Source organism: Stegastes partitus, unplaced genomic scaffold (genome assembly GCF_000690725.1).
Source record: "Stegastes partitus isolate 25-593 unplaced genomic scaffold, Stegastes_partitus-1.0.2 Scaffold63, whole genome shotgun sequence".
NCBI classification, from domain to species: domain Eukaryota; kingdom Metazoa; phylum Chordata; class Actinopteri; family Pomacentridae; genus Stegastes; species Stegastes partitus.
This window is the reverse complement of record NW_007577794.1, coordinates 755223-774299: the sequence shown is the minus strand read 5'-3', so window position 1 is coordinate 774299 and position 19077 is coordinate 755223. Positions and strand designations below refer to the sequence as shown.

General features: G+C 40.0%; 1 protein-coding gene across 4 annotated transcripts in view; it reads left to right on the top strand.

The window, feature by feature from the left end:
• Positions 1-10773: 10773 nt before the first annotated feature.
• LOC103353180 (uncharacterized) overlaps positions 10774-19077 on the top strand; it is a 24708-nt gene continuing 16404 nt past the window's right edge. Inside the window, exons 1-5 of one of the 4 annotated variants that reach the window (XR_519991.1) lie at positions 10774-10840; positions 11029-11433; positions 12779-12931; positions 13094-13149; positions 13395-13640. Coding sequence is in view for 3 of the 4 variants with exons in the window: in XM_008276020.1 (XP_008274242.1) it covers positions 10804-10840; positions 11029-11433; positions 12779-12931; positions 13094-13149; positions 13395-13514 (771 nt within the window). In the remaining variant the exon portion in view is untranslated. Of the gene's footprint in view, positions 10841-11028; positions 11434-12778; positions 12932-13093; positions 13150-13394; positions 13814-17490; positions 17558-17731; positions 18125-19077 lie in introns of those variants that run through there. The other 3 variants (XM_008276020.1, XM_008276019.1, XM_008276018.1) reach the window with 3 other exon arrangements.

Below are 19077 nucleotides of genomic sequence, written 5' to 3'. Positions count from 1 at the left end.
GCTGTTGTTGCCCTGCATATAAAGGTGGCCATACAAAAACATAAAAAAGGGGGCTTGCACAAAACTAAGGTCTTTAATACCTTTTGCCTTGATGGATGTCCGTTAATCTCTTACAGCTTTCACTGAAAGTGTGTCAAGATATTAGAACTAAACCGCATTTTAGCTTTTAAACAAGTGTTGTTTTACATTTGAAAATACTTGACCTTCTTTAACAATCCTTAGCCAAAGCCACTTGTGCTACTCCTTCATTTGTAAGGGTATCCGTTAGCACCCTCCAACGTATCTCTCCTCATATATACTTACACCACCAGCGTTAGACTGCCGCTTGGGCTCTCAGCACTCCCTCCTCTTGTCTGTAGCAAGGTTACCTATGGAGAGTGGTAAGAGAGCTCTCATGTGGGTGGCTCCGTAATCTTCAAGTGAACTACAAAAAAATGGAATTACAGACATGAGTGATATTATGCTTTTAAACATAACCTCAGAACTTTTTTCCCCCCCTAATGGCTAAAATAGGGCAAGTGCATTGTTTCTATCTATATTTTAACAAAGATTTAAATAGGAAAAATGTGTGTGTTTTTTTTAAAACTCTTTTTTTCCTTCTTACTTTTTCATGCATTGTCTTTGTGTTAAATGTTGATTCATAGTATTATTGTAAAGCGACTGTATCCAACACTTTCTGAAAAAAGACTGCAATCTCAAGAGACCACCCTGGTTAAATAAAGGTCAAATATAATGAATAAATAAAGCGGTCAGTAATAAAGCCAATGTAATTACAGTGACAAGACAGTCTTCCTTTTGGTAATAATTTGCATGCATCAAACGTCTAAATGTTCACACTGCCCCTGAGGCCTGAATAAACAGTTTCCTGTGTAGTAGCAGAAGCAAATGCAAAGCATACATGCACACGCACACTCACAGTATATGCACCGACTAAAAAAGGGCTGAGGAGGTTGACCAAGCAGTTGACGTTTAACAAGACGGAAACAGTTGTGGGTTTTTTTTGCATGTTTCCGCCTCTCGCTTGTTGCAGCAGAGGGGCTTGAGCTGAAAGCTGCAAAGCCGAAAATCCTCTGGATAACATTTGCACTGACACTTTTGTGAAAATAAATGCACATGTCCTTGCAGAAACATACAACCACAATCAACATGCACACTGCGAAATATAAGCAATTGTGAAAAGCTTCTTTTTCAGCTTGTCTTGAATTTTAGTTGTGTTGATTTTTTCAGCCCAGTTTAGTTCATTTAATCAGCATCATCTAATAAGTCTCCAGGCACCGCTCTGTCATACACCATTTCTGCTTACTGCTCTCCTTGGATTACAGTTCAAGTTTTAGTTTTTGGAGATATAGGTAGTATGGTGGTACTTGAAAATCTTACTGCAAGTCAAGAGAAGCAGAAAGAATTTCAGATGTTTTTCACATATTTACATTTCAATTTTGAATAAAGGTGCTGTAAACAACATTCAGAACCATTGGATGTCACTAGAGCACCAGCATCGCAGACCAAAACAAATGAGAATGTTGGCCATTCTTCCCTCTCCCTCTGTGTTTATTTATTTGGGTTGTGTGCATGTATGTGTGTACAAAAAAATAAAATATAATACAGCCACAATTATTAGCCCACACAAACACAGTAAAGCATGCTTAATGGCCGTAGCAAGTTTTTGTCAGCATGAATATCTTCACTTGACCTACAGGGCCTACAACAAGTATTCACCACCGTTTGAAAATGTTTCCTATTAATTACTTATCAACAAGAATTTACAAAAAAGACTCTTTCATGTCAAAGTGAAAACTGATTTCTACAAGGTAATGTCCATCCATCCATCCATTATCTATACACTGATTAATCCTCACTAGGGTCGCGGGGGGGCTGGAGTCTATCCCAGCTGACTTAGGGTGAAGGCAGGGGACACCCTAGACAGGTCGCCAGTCTATCACAGGGCTACACTTAGAGACAGACAACCAAGCACACACACATTCACACCGATAGACAATTTAGAATCACCAATTAACCTCAGCATGTATTTGGAAATGTTTTTGGGCATCCATCTTGAAGACACTTTGCTTGTCCTCAAAATACCCCCAAAATGTCTTAATGTCTTTGGTTTCTGCTCTGTGTTGGACAGTCGCATGTCTGTCATTCATGACCATACAGTGAATGGCCTTCGCTTGATTGTCTGTGGTTGCTGATTTTGGGCGTGCCAACTGTGGGTAATCTTTTTTGGCTTCTCCCTTGTTCATTTTTTGGTTTCTCTTCCACCTACTGATTTTCAAAGTGTGTCATGGGCAAAGACATGATGACAAACGAAGGCTTTATAGTATACAGCTATGCCCAAAATGGGAGTTACGTCTCCATTTCCGGGTGAGGCCGAGAGCTATTTAAAGTACCCTCACATCTCTCCTTAGTTACATTGCATCTGTCCGCATGTGTCTGTTTCACCCACACAGCAAAGCAAGCACAATGAAACAGAAAGCAGGCGAGAGCAGAGGAGAGCCACAAAACATGTGTAGAAACTTTCACACTCAGCTGAAATGAAACAAGCACACACAAATTAGACAATAAACAAAGCACTTTAAATTGTTGGTGTTTGGGGGCACCAACTGAATGCTCTGGGATCCAGAGTAAAAGCAAAAGTCTAATCTGGACTCCAGCTTCACATTCGCAATTACATTGTGGTATTGGGGGTCATTCTCAGTCTTTTGTTTTAAAAGGGTGGGGGTGGCTAACAGTTTCAACGAGATGGACTCACATGCACACACACACACATGCAAACATACACATACACCTTGACAGACAAACTTGAATTACAACACACACACACACACACACACACACACACACACACACACACACACACACACACACACAGTGTGACTTTATTCTCTGCAAGGGACACCTTTAGTTCATTATATCTATACATAGCATGTAGTTATTTGCTGCTATATTATTGCTATGATCATGTTCAACACCCCATCCTTTATTCAAATGGTGTAATTTGTTTTGTTTTTTTTTTCCTAGGAGCAGAGATAATTATAATTTTGAATATCTAAGATAATTCAAGTTAATTGCTTTGAACATGGCAGCTTTGGTTTTCAAGTTCATAAAATGTCTTTAAAATACTTTTGTATCCTTTCGCTTCCAGAAAAGAACTGTAACATACTTTATCAGTATGCGTACCCAGTTGTAGGGCAGGGTGATATGGCCAAAGGGTAAAGGTGGGTGGCGGGCGAATATTCGGATCTCAAAATTGCTATCCGGACACCACCACAACGACCGAATACTCCGATATTCAGGTCCAGCCCTACTGTGTCAGTCGATGCACTGCATTTTCCCTCCTCCTCGGTCGCCACCATGCTTCTCGCTTCATGTGCATTAAACCGGACGAAAACAGCAGCACTGCGCATGCACGTTTCACTCAAATTTTATCGCGATATTTTAATATCATATCATCCCCAAACATTACCCCGGTATTACCATGTACGGTATGATATAGCCCAGCCCTACTCAGTTGTCTATTATGTTAACACAGAGCCTCATTAAAAACGTGTATCTGGATTGCGGCCAGTACTGACACTTGTGTGTCCCAGTTTCGTGAAGACTTGGTCAGCAGATGTATTTGAATCAGAGACCCTAATTTAGATCACAAGATCAGATTGGAACATCTGTTTCAATCTCTTCCCATCGTCTGCATCTTCATCACGTCAACCACCTGCATGTCCTCTTTCACCACATCCATAAACCTTCTCTTTGGCCTTTCTCTTTTCCCCTTGCCTGGTAGCTGCATCTTCATTGCCGTTCTCTCAGCGTCTCTCCTCTGCACATGTTCAAACCAAGTCAGTCTCAAATCTCTTACTTTGTCCTGGATATGTCCAAACTGAGCTGCCCCTCTGCTATACTCATTTAAGTAACTTTTTTAAATTTTTTTTTTTAACTCTTCTTCATGTGTTTTCATCAGTGGCACTGTGCCCATCCAACAACTGGTCTAACCACCATCTTGTAAACCCTGCCTTTAATCTTGCTGGTAGCCTTGTGTCGCAAATCACTCCTGACATTCTTCTCCACCCACTCCAACCTGCCTGCACTCTCTTCTTCTCTTCTGTTTCACCCTGCATTGCTTTGAACAGTTGATCCCAAGTATTTAAACTCATCCATATTAATCGCCTCTACTCATTGCTTCCTAACCATGTCATTGTCCTCTTGTCCATTTACCCACACTCCTCTCCTCATCCGTCAGCCTTTCCATCCCCATTGCAACCATGTGAGGGCTCAGAGCCAACCCTTTGTATGATTAGTAGATTATTTCTCAAGCAGTGTTCATGTTGCTGTTAAGTGTATTTTGTTTTCATTATTAAAAATTGTGTCGAAATAGCTACATTGCATAAACAATAGTGTAAATGAAGTCATTCATTCGTAGCAGAATGGATGCATCTTGTGATTTTTACTTCCTAACACCAATAAAATAAATGTCTAAAAACATAAGGGTTGTAACAGCTCTATAAAATTTAATAAAAAAGTACAAAGAGATAGAAAGTCTGATTGTTGTTGCTGATAACATTTTTCTCCAGAGTCTTTTGTTTTTGTTAAAATTGATCTATGACATTTCATCGTGTTTGGAATGGCTGGTTGTTAATAACGACACATGATAGCTGTGTTCAAGCAATTTCCTGTTTTTATCTCTAGTTAGCCATCAGCCGCCAACCTTCACCAGCAGAGTTTGAAAAGTATTTCTTATGTTGGATCTGATTCTTCTTTAGAAACGAAACTTTAAACACTAAGTGTGCCTTAAAGGTGTATCACACAAAAAAAACAAGATGCAGTACCTTTGTTAACTAACTTGTTTGTTTAATCCTCACTGTTGCCAAGAAGTTATGAGAAAATACAAAGTTAACAGTAAAACCAACCTCAGCCTTGTGATGTGTGAAACTCACAGGAAAACCACAAACAGACAGAATGAACCTGCAGATTAGTGCAGAGTTTCACTGGCCATATAGTTCGTCTTATGCGCTGAGAACAGAGATAATACTTCAGATGGACACAAACAAACCACTTCATAGACAGAAGAAGAACTCCTGGTGCCACATATTTCTGTTTCACCTTTAGATTACATTAGTTTAAGTTCAGAAAAAGCTATGAATCAGCTGATGTTCACAAGGTCCATTGTAAGTTTTGGGTTATGTTTAAGCAAACACAACAAAGCTATAGTTTTAGCCGATCTACAGCAACCTGCCATCTGCGCTGCGATGTTTGTATTGTGTGTGCTTGTGACTGAAGTGTGGCCACATACACTGATGCTGTCATTATGTCTGAGTAACAAATGTCTTGTGGAGTTTTTTTGTTGTTTTTTTTAGCTAAACAAAATAAAAACCTCATACATTTATGTGGATACATTTTTGTAACTGTGGGAACATTATAATACTTTTAAACAGTTTTGATGGAATGTCTGAGCTCTTTGAAACTCCGGGTCCAGGAAAAGTCCTCCTGACCTCTAGTGGCAATGTTAAGGAATGAAGGAAAAGGACCACTGTGTGAGGTTTGAAACCAAACTGTTCTAAAGCAGCACAAATGAAATCACATTGTGCAAGCTTAATTCTAGATTGACTACAGGTGCTGCATATGAATTATAATAAGGAATGATCATGTTGTGTTAATTTTAATCTGCCTCTGCCATGAAAATCCATCCATGAAATATATATACATCACTTAATCCTCACTAGGGAACATGCAAACTCCATGCAGAAAGATCCTGGGTGTCCTAATTGGGGATCTTCTTGCTGCGAGGTGATGGTGCTAACCACCGAGCCACCTTGCAGCCCCACGCCAAGGAAATCTATCCATCCATCCATCCATCCATCCATCCATCCATCTATCCATCCATTATCTATACACCGCTTAATCCTCACTAGGGTCGCGGGGGGAGGGGGTCGCTGGAGTCTATCCCAGCTGACTTAGGGCGAAGGCAGGGGACACCCTGGACAGGTTGCTAGTCTATGGCAGGGCTACACTTAGAGACAAGCACACTCACATTCACACCTACAGACAATTTTGAATCACCAATTAACCTCAACATGTCTTTGGATTGTGGGAGGAAGCCGGAGAACCCGGAGAGAACCCACTCTGCATGGGGAGAACATGCAAACTCCATGTAGAAAGATCTCTGGTGTCCTCACCGTGATATGAACCGGCAACCAGCTGTAGATGTTACTGCAGGCTCAAACCAAAGCCAACACATATCTGTACATATTTTTAGCAGTGGTTCAGGTCCAGCTGCGCTTTCTGGAGCAGTATCTCAACACTGCCGGTCTCCGTTACCTCCGACGGGACCGGCTGTGCACACACGTGTTGTGTTTGTAAAGTCCCGTTACAGCGTGCGTGCGGCTAGCTAACAGACGATCCCGGTGCAGCCATTGCTCTGCCACCTGAGTGACACATGGATTGCCCAAAACAATGAATGAAAATGAAACTCGTTGATTTTACCGACCCGCTGCAGCCCTAAACTGCGGTCAACCCATTTATATCCACTCCAAAGTTCACAACAACCTGGAACATGTAGGGATGGCGAAAATGAGGCCTTGTGAAACATCGAGTCAGTTTGACACAGCTGCCTGAAAGCGACACATTGCGTCAAAACATTTGACACAATCAAAGAGCTCCATCTGCTGGTTGTGGGTGTGTGACGCATTAAAAGGGAAGCATTGACAGCGTGTCCTCATTTCACGTCTTTCTGTTTCAGAGTGTCTCATCTTTGACTAAGAGTTCAATAAAGGATACGTTTCTAACCTTGTGTTACCGTCTTCTTCTGTCTTGAATATAAATGATTAAAGGGGACTTTTAGGTGATATTGGGTTAGGCTACATAAGATGATGGTGTAATTTAAAGTACACTAATCTGTAATGACAGAAACTCTTGCAGCAACAGCTGTTTTTGTAAACGTGAACGTCGTAGAATATGGGTGCTTGTGCAACGGGGATAGTGATTGTGTTTGTAATTTCCCTCTGGGATAGATCTATAGTATTTTTCAATGCATTCATTTCATCACTGTTCTGCTACTGTTGAACTCGATTTCCGTCTGGGATAAATAAAGTATTTTTAATTTATTTTCATTTCAAGGAAATTATGCAACTTTAAGAAGTTTATAGATTTTTATTTCAAAACAAAATCTTTCAATTATGTTGGGTTTCAGTCTGCTCCTCTTCTGGCTCACTACCTCTCCAGCTTTGGAGAAGACCCGCACACAAGGCACCGATGTGGCTGGCATGTGTAAATATAGCTTTGCAAGCCTGTAAAGGTTAGGATAAACGGTGGCACATATCTTCCAGTATTGAAGCGGGTCTTCTCCGCTGGAGAGGTAGGGCTCAGCCAGACACCGCTGCACCTCCACTGTTGCATCTGCTGTCGCATTCTGGGTGCTCTGGGTTGCACCTGAAACAAACAAGTTAGGTGACAATAAGCCTACGTCATGAGAAAATAATGCTGATGGTAATTCGAGGCCAATACAAACCAACTCGGCTGTCCGGGAGGTCCCATAGGCTATCACAGTCTTCTGCTGCTGCAGATCTTGACGCTTCTGAAGTCACAGACTGATAAAGTAGATACAGTATAAACTACTTTTTATGTATATGCATCGCACACCAAATCAAACAAGGACATATAGCGCACCTGTGATGTTGATGGCACTGCTCTCTCAGTCCTCACGATTCCAGCACATTCAGCCGTTATCCTGGCAACGGCGTCTTGTGCATTTGCTGCATTTCCAAAGGCAATAGTTTTAAAGCGGGGATTCTGGATAGTCGCCGTTGCCAGGACACGAATATCTTCTACATGGCACCTTTTCTGCAAAAAGTGTTGCAGGTGTTGAGTGACTTCATTTGCTGTAGTACTTTTCAAATCTCTTGCTTTAGTTGTCAGTTGAACCATTCAGATAATTGGAATTATTTTTGATGCTGAAACAGTCTTTTCAGATGAAAGCTCTGTTGAAGCAAGATGAAAAGGGCCAAGAACCTCGACACACTCATTAATGATGTCATACTCATAACAGGAGAGGGGAGGGATGTCAGCAGCCAGAGATGTGACCGTGGTTCCAACAGGTTCACGCTGTTCATGTAGCCGCTGCAACATTAAACATGTTGAGTTCCACCAGGTGTCGACCTCTTGAATGAGTTTATGTGTTGGACTCCCGAGTTGTTTCTGGATGTCACAGAGCCTCTCTTTGGCCTTGACACTGGATCTGAAGTACGCTACGATCCTTCTCACCTTGGTCCTGATATCGGCTAAAGTAGTACTTTGTTCCAGAGCCTTTTTCACCACAAGATTCAGGCTGTGTACGAGACAAGGCACATTTCTCAGTCCCATCATCTTTGCCATCAACTGCATGTTCGATGCATTGTCAGTAATGACACAGTGCACCTTGTGCTTCAAACCTCATGTGGTCAACTGAGAGTCCAAAGCATTTTTTAAATTCTCGGCTATGTGAGATCCTTTAAAGTGGCCGACACTGAGCAGAACACTTGCTAGCTCCATATTTTCATTAATGTAGTGGCAGGTGACCCCAAGGTAGCCATCCATAGTAATGGATAACCACATGTCAGCGGTTAGGCTAACCGCTTCTGCCTTCTACATTGCTTTGATGGCATCTTCTTTTTCCTTTTGCTCTTTTTTTTTCAACCAATGCCTTCAAAATCTGGCGAGTTGGCAAGACATACGTGGGGTCCAGCTTCTGCACGAAGGCCCTGAAACCGTTGTCTTCCACCAATGAAAATGGCTGGGCATCCATTACAATCACGCCCACCAGTGCCTCATCCAGCTCAGCTTGCCTCCCTAAAAAGATATAATATGAAAGTTAATTACTTATATTTTAAAGTTGTTTTTTTTTTACTTTCACAGTGTTTAGCATATTACTTATGTATAAGTTCACAGGCCTACCTTGATAGTTTGCTGAGCCACCAGGAGCAGGACCACCACCACCACTAGCAGCTGTGTTGGGCGTTGTCTCTGGGTGTTTGGAGCACAAATGCCTCAACATTGAGGAAGTGTTGCTGGTATAAGTCAGCTCTTGAGCACAAATCAAACACTTGACTTTTTTGGGGTAAATCAAGTCAAAGTGTTCCCATGCATAGGAACGTGCTCTCTTAGGCACTGGCACTCCCTCCATTTTCCTTCCTCTCTATTTCACTCACACATCATACCTTTCACTCTCAGACACACTCTACACACACTCACTTTCAACCTCTCAAACACTTTCTACACTTATCAGTATAATATATATATATATATATATAAACCTAAGTATATGTATATCTATATGTGTATTTGTATGTGAAGGTGTGTGTGCTGTGTGTATGTCTGTGAGTGTATGTAGTATCAGTTCTATGTGTTTGCCACTAGTTGTCCACTAAGTGTATCTATATAAATGTCTGTCAACTAAATGTTATTTAATGTAAGCTAATGCAAATGTGATGCTTTCCCTCAATCTGTAATCAAAATGTGATGTCTGAAAATCGCTTGCAAAATCTCCTCCTCTCAAAAACCCACGATTTTCTAAGGCACTGACACCCATTTTAAAGCTTTGACAGCTTGACAAGCCCGACCTCTTTGAAATTCCCGCGAGCTGCTCGACACAAACCGATGACGTGGCGAGGCCTCGACTGGTGTGGTCATGTGACTTTTGTCATGCTGACACGACGTCTCAGGACAATTCTCGCGACGCTTCTGAGTCTTTGTTTGAGACATACTCGAGCAGACACGCTCAAGTGTAGCATCACTAGGAACATGCAGTTAAACGAGGAAGTTAGCAAGTTAGCAAGCTACAAGCAGCATGACAGTAGCAATAATCCACTAACTCATAACTTACATCAAAAAGTAGAGTCCTTTGGTAGCAGACTGCAGTTTGCCATTTGCAGTGACAACCTGGCATCAGAGAAAAATGACATATGAAACACACACACACACACACACACACACACACACACACACACATTTCAACCACAAACAAAATATATCACGGACAAATGTGTGTGTTGGTGCAACAGAGAACATCGTTTGTTTTTTCAGACTGTCTGCAATCACATTTAACGGTGCTGGAGCAATATTGAATGAAAACAGACAAACTATCATTAAAGAAAAGAAAGAAAAGGAGAGTAAATTACCTCAACAGAGTCTGGCGTAGCTTCACTTTCCCCTGCTTGGCTCCGGCTAGGTGAGGATGTGACTGTCAAAAAACGAGGCATGAGCCAACTCCCACAATGCCGTGGGGTTAATGTAATTTGTTGTGTTATCACAGAATATGGACTGAATACAGTATTTCATTGTGAAATAATACAGTAAAATGTTGGTAATATCCTGGTAATACAAAGCTTACTGTAATTACCCCTGCTTGCATTGATTTTTACGTATTTAAGTATTCTATTGTGAATATTACAATTAAAGAATGTAAAATGATAAAACAGTTATTTATTGTGAAATATTACAGTTAAATACTTTGAAACCCTGGTAATAATTTACAGTGTGTAATTGTTGGTCCAAACAAAAAGTTTGCTGCGTCCAGTCCCAAACTACTCAGCTGGAGTTGGTTGGTTTTGTCGTAAACTTTCTTCTGATAAAATCTGGTTCAATCTTTACGTCAATGCAACAACCATGAAGTTGCTCTTTGATCATTGCACTCAAAGTGACAACCACAGAAGAAAATGTTCCATTCAACTAGCCAATCACCAGCTACGTTTCCTTTAATGGAAAAGTGTAACTAGATCACAACATCCGTGAGTAAGACCCGTGAAGTTGTCTTTCAGCTCCAGGTCATCATCACACATGGACGGACTGTATGTTCTTCTGCTATTTTTCTCAGGTAAATTTGAATGTTTTTTTGTTTGTTTGTTGTTGTTTTTAAAATTTAAATGTCGATTTTTAGGTTCCATTTTGAAAAGTATTTTATGCTTGCAGTCTGAGTGCTTTTCTGTTGAGCAATAACCTTCTGAAATTAGAAATTCTCTAAAAATGATCATTGGTGCTTTTCTAATTGTATTTGTACTCTAGGAATTGTTTCCTGCAGCCATCATTTGTTTTCTGGATCAGTGTTGGAGGTGACAGCCAGACCTGGAGACAACATCACTGTCTGCTGTGATTGCAAAATATCAAAGGGAGTATACATCGTGTGGTTCAGGAACTGTTCCCATGAGAACCAACCCACTCTTGTTCTAAAATTAAATGATCGAAAACTGTGGGAAAGTACGGAAAATCAGAAATCTGATTCAAAACCTCGTTTTGAACTTATGAAGAGCCTTTCTTCTGATTCCTGGGACCTGCTGATCAAGAACATCACTAATGCTGACGAGGGCCTCTACTACTGTGGAACTGAGGAGATGAAGATGGAGAACAAAGACCACATTACTGACGTATATATTCACAGATATAGCAACATGACAACAAGGATCACAGTCAGTAAGTATTTTTGTCAGAGTTTTCTGTCTGTGAATGTAATTGTGTTCATAGCAAAATGTAAATATTTGACTAAATGTTCCTCAAACAGTAGCACATTTTTCATGACATGTATTGGGTTTCTTAAGACCAATCAGTCATCGTTTGAACACTACAGAGTGTTTCTGCTGACAATGTGCATCCTTTTAAGGTAACAATAGACTGTCATCTAATGGTAACCTTCTGTAAGCCATCTACAGCTGGTTTCATGAGCCGAAAACCTGTTTTAATAATATAGATAAACTAAGGTTGCAAATTTTCCATTTCTCCAATTTCTCCACAAGTTTATTTACAGCTAAATTCAAATTGAGGTATCTTAATAAAATTGGTTTGAATTTTCCTTCACCTTGAAACCAGGATTTAATGTCTCCTCCTATATCTACTTTAACACTATGTGTGGACAACCTGATTTTTAAGAGTTATTGACTTAAATACGTGTTTATGCTGCCAGTCATTATGTCTTTTGATTGTGGAAAAGCTAATTCTCCCAACTTAATGAAGTGAGTGGTTTGAGCATAATCTGTTTAGAAGTTGTCATAACTGAAAAATATTTGGGAAGAGAACTATTTGAACCCAAACATTATTTTTTTTACAGTGCAACAGAGCAATGCAGAGTTGAGATGAGATAGAGCAGGAGAGTCACAGCATGAATCTGCAGCGTGAAAAGCTGCAGACTGTATGTGATGCAATCAACATGGAGCAGAATCTCAAATTAATGTTTCCAACATCTTGTGGAGCAACAAAGAACTGAGGTTGTTTTGAGAGCAAAGGGAAGCTCTACCCAGTGTGGTGTTGCAATGCAAACACAGTCAAATCATACGTGTGTTGTCTTGAATAAATGCTTGTGATTTGTTATCACCACTTAACCTGCACTTTAGCAACAAGCCAGTGTTCTCTAGAAGTTGGACTGTTTCACATTGTACAGATTTGGTGCTTTTGATCACCTTGACCTGCATTTTATCAAACATCTGAACAATTTTATGATACCATAACATAACATAAAGGGGGACTGCCAGGGGTAGAAGAATATTTTTCTTCTGCAGTCAAACAGCATTTGATGTTTACAAACAGGTGCTAATTAGATCGTTTTTAACTTCTAGTTTATTATTAAGAACAGTTTGAATGCACTGTACACTGTAATGTTTCTGTACTAGTAGTCATGGTGATCAGACTGTGCTGGTATTTGTGTTTTGTTTATGGATCTAAAAATATGACATAGCAGACATTGTCTGAGTGGCTGTTAACAACATGTGTTATGATACAATGCAGTATTTCAGAGCTAATCGGCACAACTTTGTGTCTGATCCAGACTCCACTGGGCCTCATCAAGAAATCCAAGAAAACTGCAAGACTGAGCAAAACTGTGATGTGTGCTGGAAGCTGCTCTTCTCTCTGTGTCCAGCTGTTGCTGTTCTTTCTTCTCTCTTCTCTCTTCTGGTTTACAAGCTTTGCCAGAAAACAGGTATATTTGTCACTTTCCGTCTTTCCTCAGTTCATTGCATTATACTTGTAATATTCTTTGTATTTATGTGATTCTGGATGTTCTGTCTTTCAACTTGACCTGATGGCCACAAATATGTTTGATGCTTCATGTTCAAAATAAGTTTTGTTTGTGTTTCTGCAGCAACAAAACATCAGGATGATGAGAAAAGACATGAGAGCAGAAGTCAAGGAAAACAGGTAAATAACAGCAGCACATTTATCAGTGTTCATGTTTACAGACCTTTCTAATGGTGAATATTTTGACATGTGAAGACACAGGTGTATTTTTACTAAGTCCCTGGTTGTACAGTTACGCTCCTCAGTGATCTCTTGCTCTTGTGTTGATTTGTTGGCTTGTTGTCAATCTACTATGTTGAATACTTTACACATTATTTTACAAAACCACATGGTTGTGATTCTAAATAAAAACTGTGAAATCTTAGGATGACGACGTGTGTTATGCTGCCCTGGATATCCGTCAACCATCACAGAGACCAAAGAGGAAGCAAACCCAGAGCTCAGACTTCAGCACATATTCTGCCATCAAAACTTCCAGGGTGTAAGGGAATAGTAAATGGTCTGCATTTAGAGTAAATTGTGCATTGTAACTTCCACAACTTCCACAACAAAGCGCTTTGCAGTGTTCACTTGAGCCACAGGACCTTTGCTGCTGTCACTCACTTTTGATTGTCTGAGATTCATAGTGTCTGAGTTTTCATAGTTATTACAGTTTGACCATCACAGTCTACTTGGATTTTTGTTCTTTCTTTTTATGGATTTACTACAAAACACATGTATCTTGTATGTTTTGTTCTTTCCACTACTTCAATAACTAATTAAAAATTGACTATCTGCTCAGAAACCTCTAGACCGAGACTCTTCTTGTTGCTTTTATTCAATTCAGCTTGAAGTTCACTTCTGGGATTAAGCTCAGTGTGTTGCACAGTGGTAGAGAGTTTGCACTGAGACATGACAGCTGTTCTAAGGCAATGTCCTGTTTGTTTGGTTTATTTATTTATTTTTCATCTCAATGTCATTAGATGTTTCTTGCCACAGTGCGGATGACTAGTTGACTAGAGTTATTTGCTATATACCAGCAATAACCCCAGAATAACACAACTGATGTTCGATCAATCGCAGAAAATTAACTGCAAACCAATGAAGTCTGTGGAGATTTTGCTCACTTTATAATTTAGGTTTATTTAAGTTATTTCATGGATTTGATGGCTTCAGTATTTTCCAACACTGTAGAAAAAATAAAAACTCCTTGAATGAGTAGGTGTGTCCAAGCCTTTGAGTGGTGCTGTGCATGTGGATGTACAGTAATTTGTTGACAGTGACACCATCTGTTCAGTTTTTACTCACGTACGCACTCGGTGTACAAGTAGTGAATGAGAGGTCGTTGGGGGACAGATGCAGTTAGTGAAAGAGACAAAGAGTGAGCAAATGGTCCAGCTTTTACACTCTTGACTTTCTCAGGTGAGCTGAATTAGCTGCAACTCTTCAATTCTGGCCAGTTACTCTGTGAGGTAACCTGGGACAGCCTGCAACACTATGGGAGGGGCATCACAGCAGTATTCAGTATTGTAGGATTGTTAGAAACACAACTTGTAAAATCTGTGTAAAACTCTTCCGGACAAACTATTTCGAATTTAGCAGTTCTGCAGAGCAACAGAATGAATGATTACAGTTATATCTTCGTATCATTGTTCTGCATCTTTGTGACTTTAAGAGAGATTACTGACCACATCTGCTCTGGTTACACTTCTGGTGCAGTGCACTCTTTTGCAGAGATGGAGAATGTGGTTTCATGAACAGACCTGCTGTGATAACACAAAGAAAGGTCATAACAGAAGATAAACTGTGACTGCGAGTTCTTGTATCTGAAGCACAAACAACTTGTAAACAATTATTGTACAGCCAAGATACAGTCACCTCAGGTTGGGGTGGGTTTCCTTGATGGTGTTTTTTATGAATTGTTTGGTGCTTTGGTGTAAGCTTTGTTTTTTGTTTTTTTTTCAAAGTTCATTTTATTTCCTTGAAAATTACATGATTTCCTCTTTTTACTGTTTTGTTGAGATTAGCTATTCAGTGTTCAATGGGGTACAAACTGTAGCACATAATATTACAAACAGTAGTTGTGTTTCCTTGTTACTTGTGTAACTGTACATATTGTTCCCTTGTATCTAAATATGTGCATCAAGCTTTAGGCTAATAATCTAGATTGATAAACCACTAAAAGTTTCATGGATGCCAGTGGGCTCCATCACTATGAACACTATCAGCCCTCTGCAGCATTTGGAAGCAAGATCAGAATATTAATATGATCCAATTCTGGAGTCTGAAGAAATTTGAAAATGCTGTTTGATAAGGCAACAAGTTTTTGGTAAGAATACTAAATGCCATGTGTCAACAAATGCCAGATATCCCTCTTAGCCTGATACAGACCCTGCCTGCTGTCAGGCTGGATGGTGGCAGCATTGTTGTGATGTGTCTGGCAGAGAACATGAGATTGTTCACCAGAGTCAACCTTGAAAAAGACTCCTGCTTCAGACTGAATGTGAGCTCAGACTGAAGTAAAGCTTGAGCTTTGTAGCAGGCCAACAACCTGAAGCACATCACCAAGACTGCACTGAGGAAACATTAGTAGAAATTTCTGACTCCTTTTCAAAAAGAAATAATCAAACCTGTAATCATATTGACAATAGCAATTGAGCTAAACACATTTTCAATGAAATGTAAAAGGAAACAAAAAAGAACAATTTAATTTAATGCAGATGATATTGTATCAACTGCCCACTCTGTTAATGTCATGAACCACATGTGCTTTTCATTCTTTCCTCCTTGTCATGCTCTTCTTGTATAACTGCCACACAGCCCCACCCTAGCTTTTTTTGTACTGGCTGACCACATCATGCAGCTGCAAGATGTAACAAGATAATACAGTCTTGACAATAAAGATAACCTCAACAGTCCATATTGTAAGCAACAGGCTCACAGGAAACCCACAACAACAAACAGAACTCAACATGTAGACAGACTGAAGCAGAAGATTGGTGGCCAGACAATGGTGTTGTGGTGAATCATGTTTCTCCATTACAAGATACATTTTCTGTGATGGAATAATTTAAATACAAGTGTCTTTGTCACAAAAAAAAAACAATCATGCATTTTGTTTCTTTAATCAATTTAATATATGTCTTTTGGAAAAATGAAAACATTTGCTCGGTCGAAAATGTACATACACCGAATTGAATTATCAATTTTGGTGATCTAAAAAGCTGTGGTTATCAATTTTCTTTTTAGTGACATGGCCTCTTTACTTCCTGTGAGTGATTACCATTGACCACAGTGTCTGGCTTCTCTGAGCCAATTCAAAAATGGCCCATTTGATGCATTCATCAGCCTTAGCCACAAACAGTACAACTGGAAAGTCTGAGGAGCACAGAACAGAACTAACTAATCTTTTACCTTAACAAGTCAGCAAAGTCACTTGGAGCCATTTTCAAAGCAACAACAGATCACAAAATCATCTGTGCAAACAAATGTTTCTAAGTATAAAGTGCGTGGTGGAGTTGTGTCACTGCCACGATCAGGAAGAAAACACATGCTACTGCTGCCACTGAGACACTGTCATGGGCTGAGAGGCTACCATGCAAGAAGGAAGCCATGCTGCTGATCACATGGACAAAGAAAAGGCCTTCTGGAGGAAAGTTCTATGGTCAGATGAGACAAAAAAAAAGAAAAAAGAGAGCATATGGGCCGCAGTGACTAGCTCTCCACATCCAGCGTGGTGTAGTGGCAATCTCTCCTTTCCCCTTCCTTTCTCTCTCTTTGTCCTTTGCTTGGGTGGGCGTGAGCATGGCGTGTGTGCATGGAGTGCTGGCAGGTGCTCGCAAATTGGCTAATCACCTGAGTGAACACACCTGAGGCAGGGAGTGGTCCACCTGCAACGACTCTACCTGCTGCCATAAAAGCGTGACTTAGACCACTACTCCGACACCTGAACAACTCCATTCCTAACACTCCCCGTCTGCTACATGCCTGGACCTTCTGCCTCCCTGCATTGGCCACCTGGTCATCCCTGGATTCCGATCGGTACACCTCCACCAAGATTCAGCATCTGCCTCTGCCATTCCCTTGGCCATGCCACATGCCACCTCTGCCATCCCTCCTGTCCCTCATCATTCCCCTGTCAACAGTTAAGTTTCTGCTCTCTCTCTGGGTCTTGTATTTTGCTTATTTGCCTAATTGTAATACAGCTTGTTTTTGCTGTGCTGGCATTCTGTAGCAGTAATTATAATTTCCTTTGTCTTGCCATACGCGGGGCTATATTGTCTGTTTCGCCGAGTGCATATTTGCCTGAGGCTAGTCTCCNTTGACGTCAATGCAACAACCATGAAGTTGCTCTTTGATCATTGCACTCAAAGTAGCAACCACAGAAGAAAATGTTCCATTCAACTAGCCAATCACCAGATACGCTTCCTTTAAAGGAAAAGTGTAAATAGATCACAACATCCGTGAGTAAGACCCGTGAGGTTGTCTTTTAGTATCAGGTCATCATCACACATGGACGGGCTGCATGTTCTTCTGCTATTTTTCTCAGGTAATTTCTGATTTTTTTAAATTTTTTAATTTTTATCTTTAATTGACAGGTTCAATTCTTAACATTATTTTGTGCTTGCAGTTTGAGTGCTGTTCTGTTGAGCAATAACCTTCTGAAATTAGAAATCCTCTAAAAATGATCATTGGTGCTTTTCTAATTGTATTTGTACTCTAGGAATTGTTTCCTGCAGCCATCATTTGATTTCTGGATCAGTGTTGGAGGTGACAGCCAGACCTGAAGACAACATCACTGTCTACTGCGATTGCAAAATATCAAAAGGAGTATACATCGTGTGGTTCAGGAACTGTTCCCATGAGAACCAACCTACTCTTGTCCTAGAAACACTTGCTGATCAGTTGAAAGATGGGGCAAATTCAAAAATTCCTCGTTTTGCATTCGAGAGGAATTTTTCGTCAGATTCCTATGACCTGCTGATCAAGAACATCACTCATGCTGATGAGGGCCTCTACTACTGTGGAACTATGCAGCTGAAGGTGGACAACAAAGGAGTCATCACTGCTGAATATACTTACAGATACAACAACATGACAACAAGGATCACAGTCAGTAAGTATTTTGGTTTGAATAATTTTTTTCTGTGTAAGCGATTGTGTTCACAGCAAAACATATTTGTTTGACCATATGATCATCAAACAGTAATACATTGATCTCTGATGTCTGTATACATTTATAATAGAGATCAAGTAGATGACCTATTGTGTCATCATAAAGTCCTCCTGAAAACAATCCACCTACTAATGTGTGAAAATTAGCTGCATCATTGACCTCTGATCTGAACTACAATGCCGTGCAATAGTTTTTGCAAATAATTCTTTACAGACCTCTTAGATCTGAAGTGTTGTGAGTCCCTCATCCTTAAAGTTGCACCTAATATCCTTATATAAAAATGTATGCATATTGAGTGCAATGCATTAAATCCTACGTTGATGATAACATCTAATATACACTTAGTGCCACATGGAGTTGTATGGATATTTAAGAAACTGCTAATCTCCTGTGATTTTCAATTGAAATCAAATAAATTCAATTCAGTTTAACTAGCTTTAATGGCATAAGTATCATGATAACAATACTGACAAAGCAATCAATCATCATTTGAATGCAAGCTAATGAAATTAGCTTGATATCTACATTTTTCTTCCCCCTTGAATTCAGGATACTAGTGTCCCCTCCCTCGTCTACTTTACCACTACAGGACAATCTGATTGTCAGAAGTCATCAACCTAAACACATGTGTTTGTGCTGCCAGTCATTAAATGAATGGTAAATAAAAATACTTTGATTGCAGTGGGAAAGCTAATTCCCCTAACTAACATAGTTAATGGGTTGAGCATATTTTTATTAGAAATTGTCATCACAGAGTTGGGATAAGGTAGAGTGAGAGATTCAGATGTATTTCATCAGACATGAACAACAGCTTCAACGGAATAAGAAGAGTTTCCTATTTACGATGACTAAAAAACACCGTAATGTTTCTGTACTAGTAGTCATGGTGATCA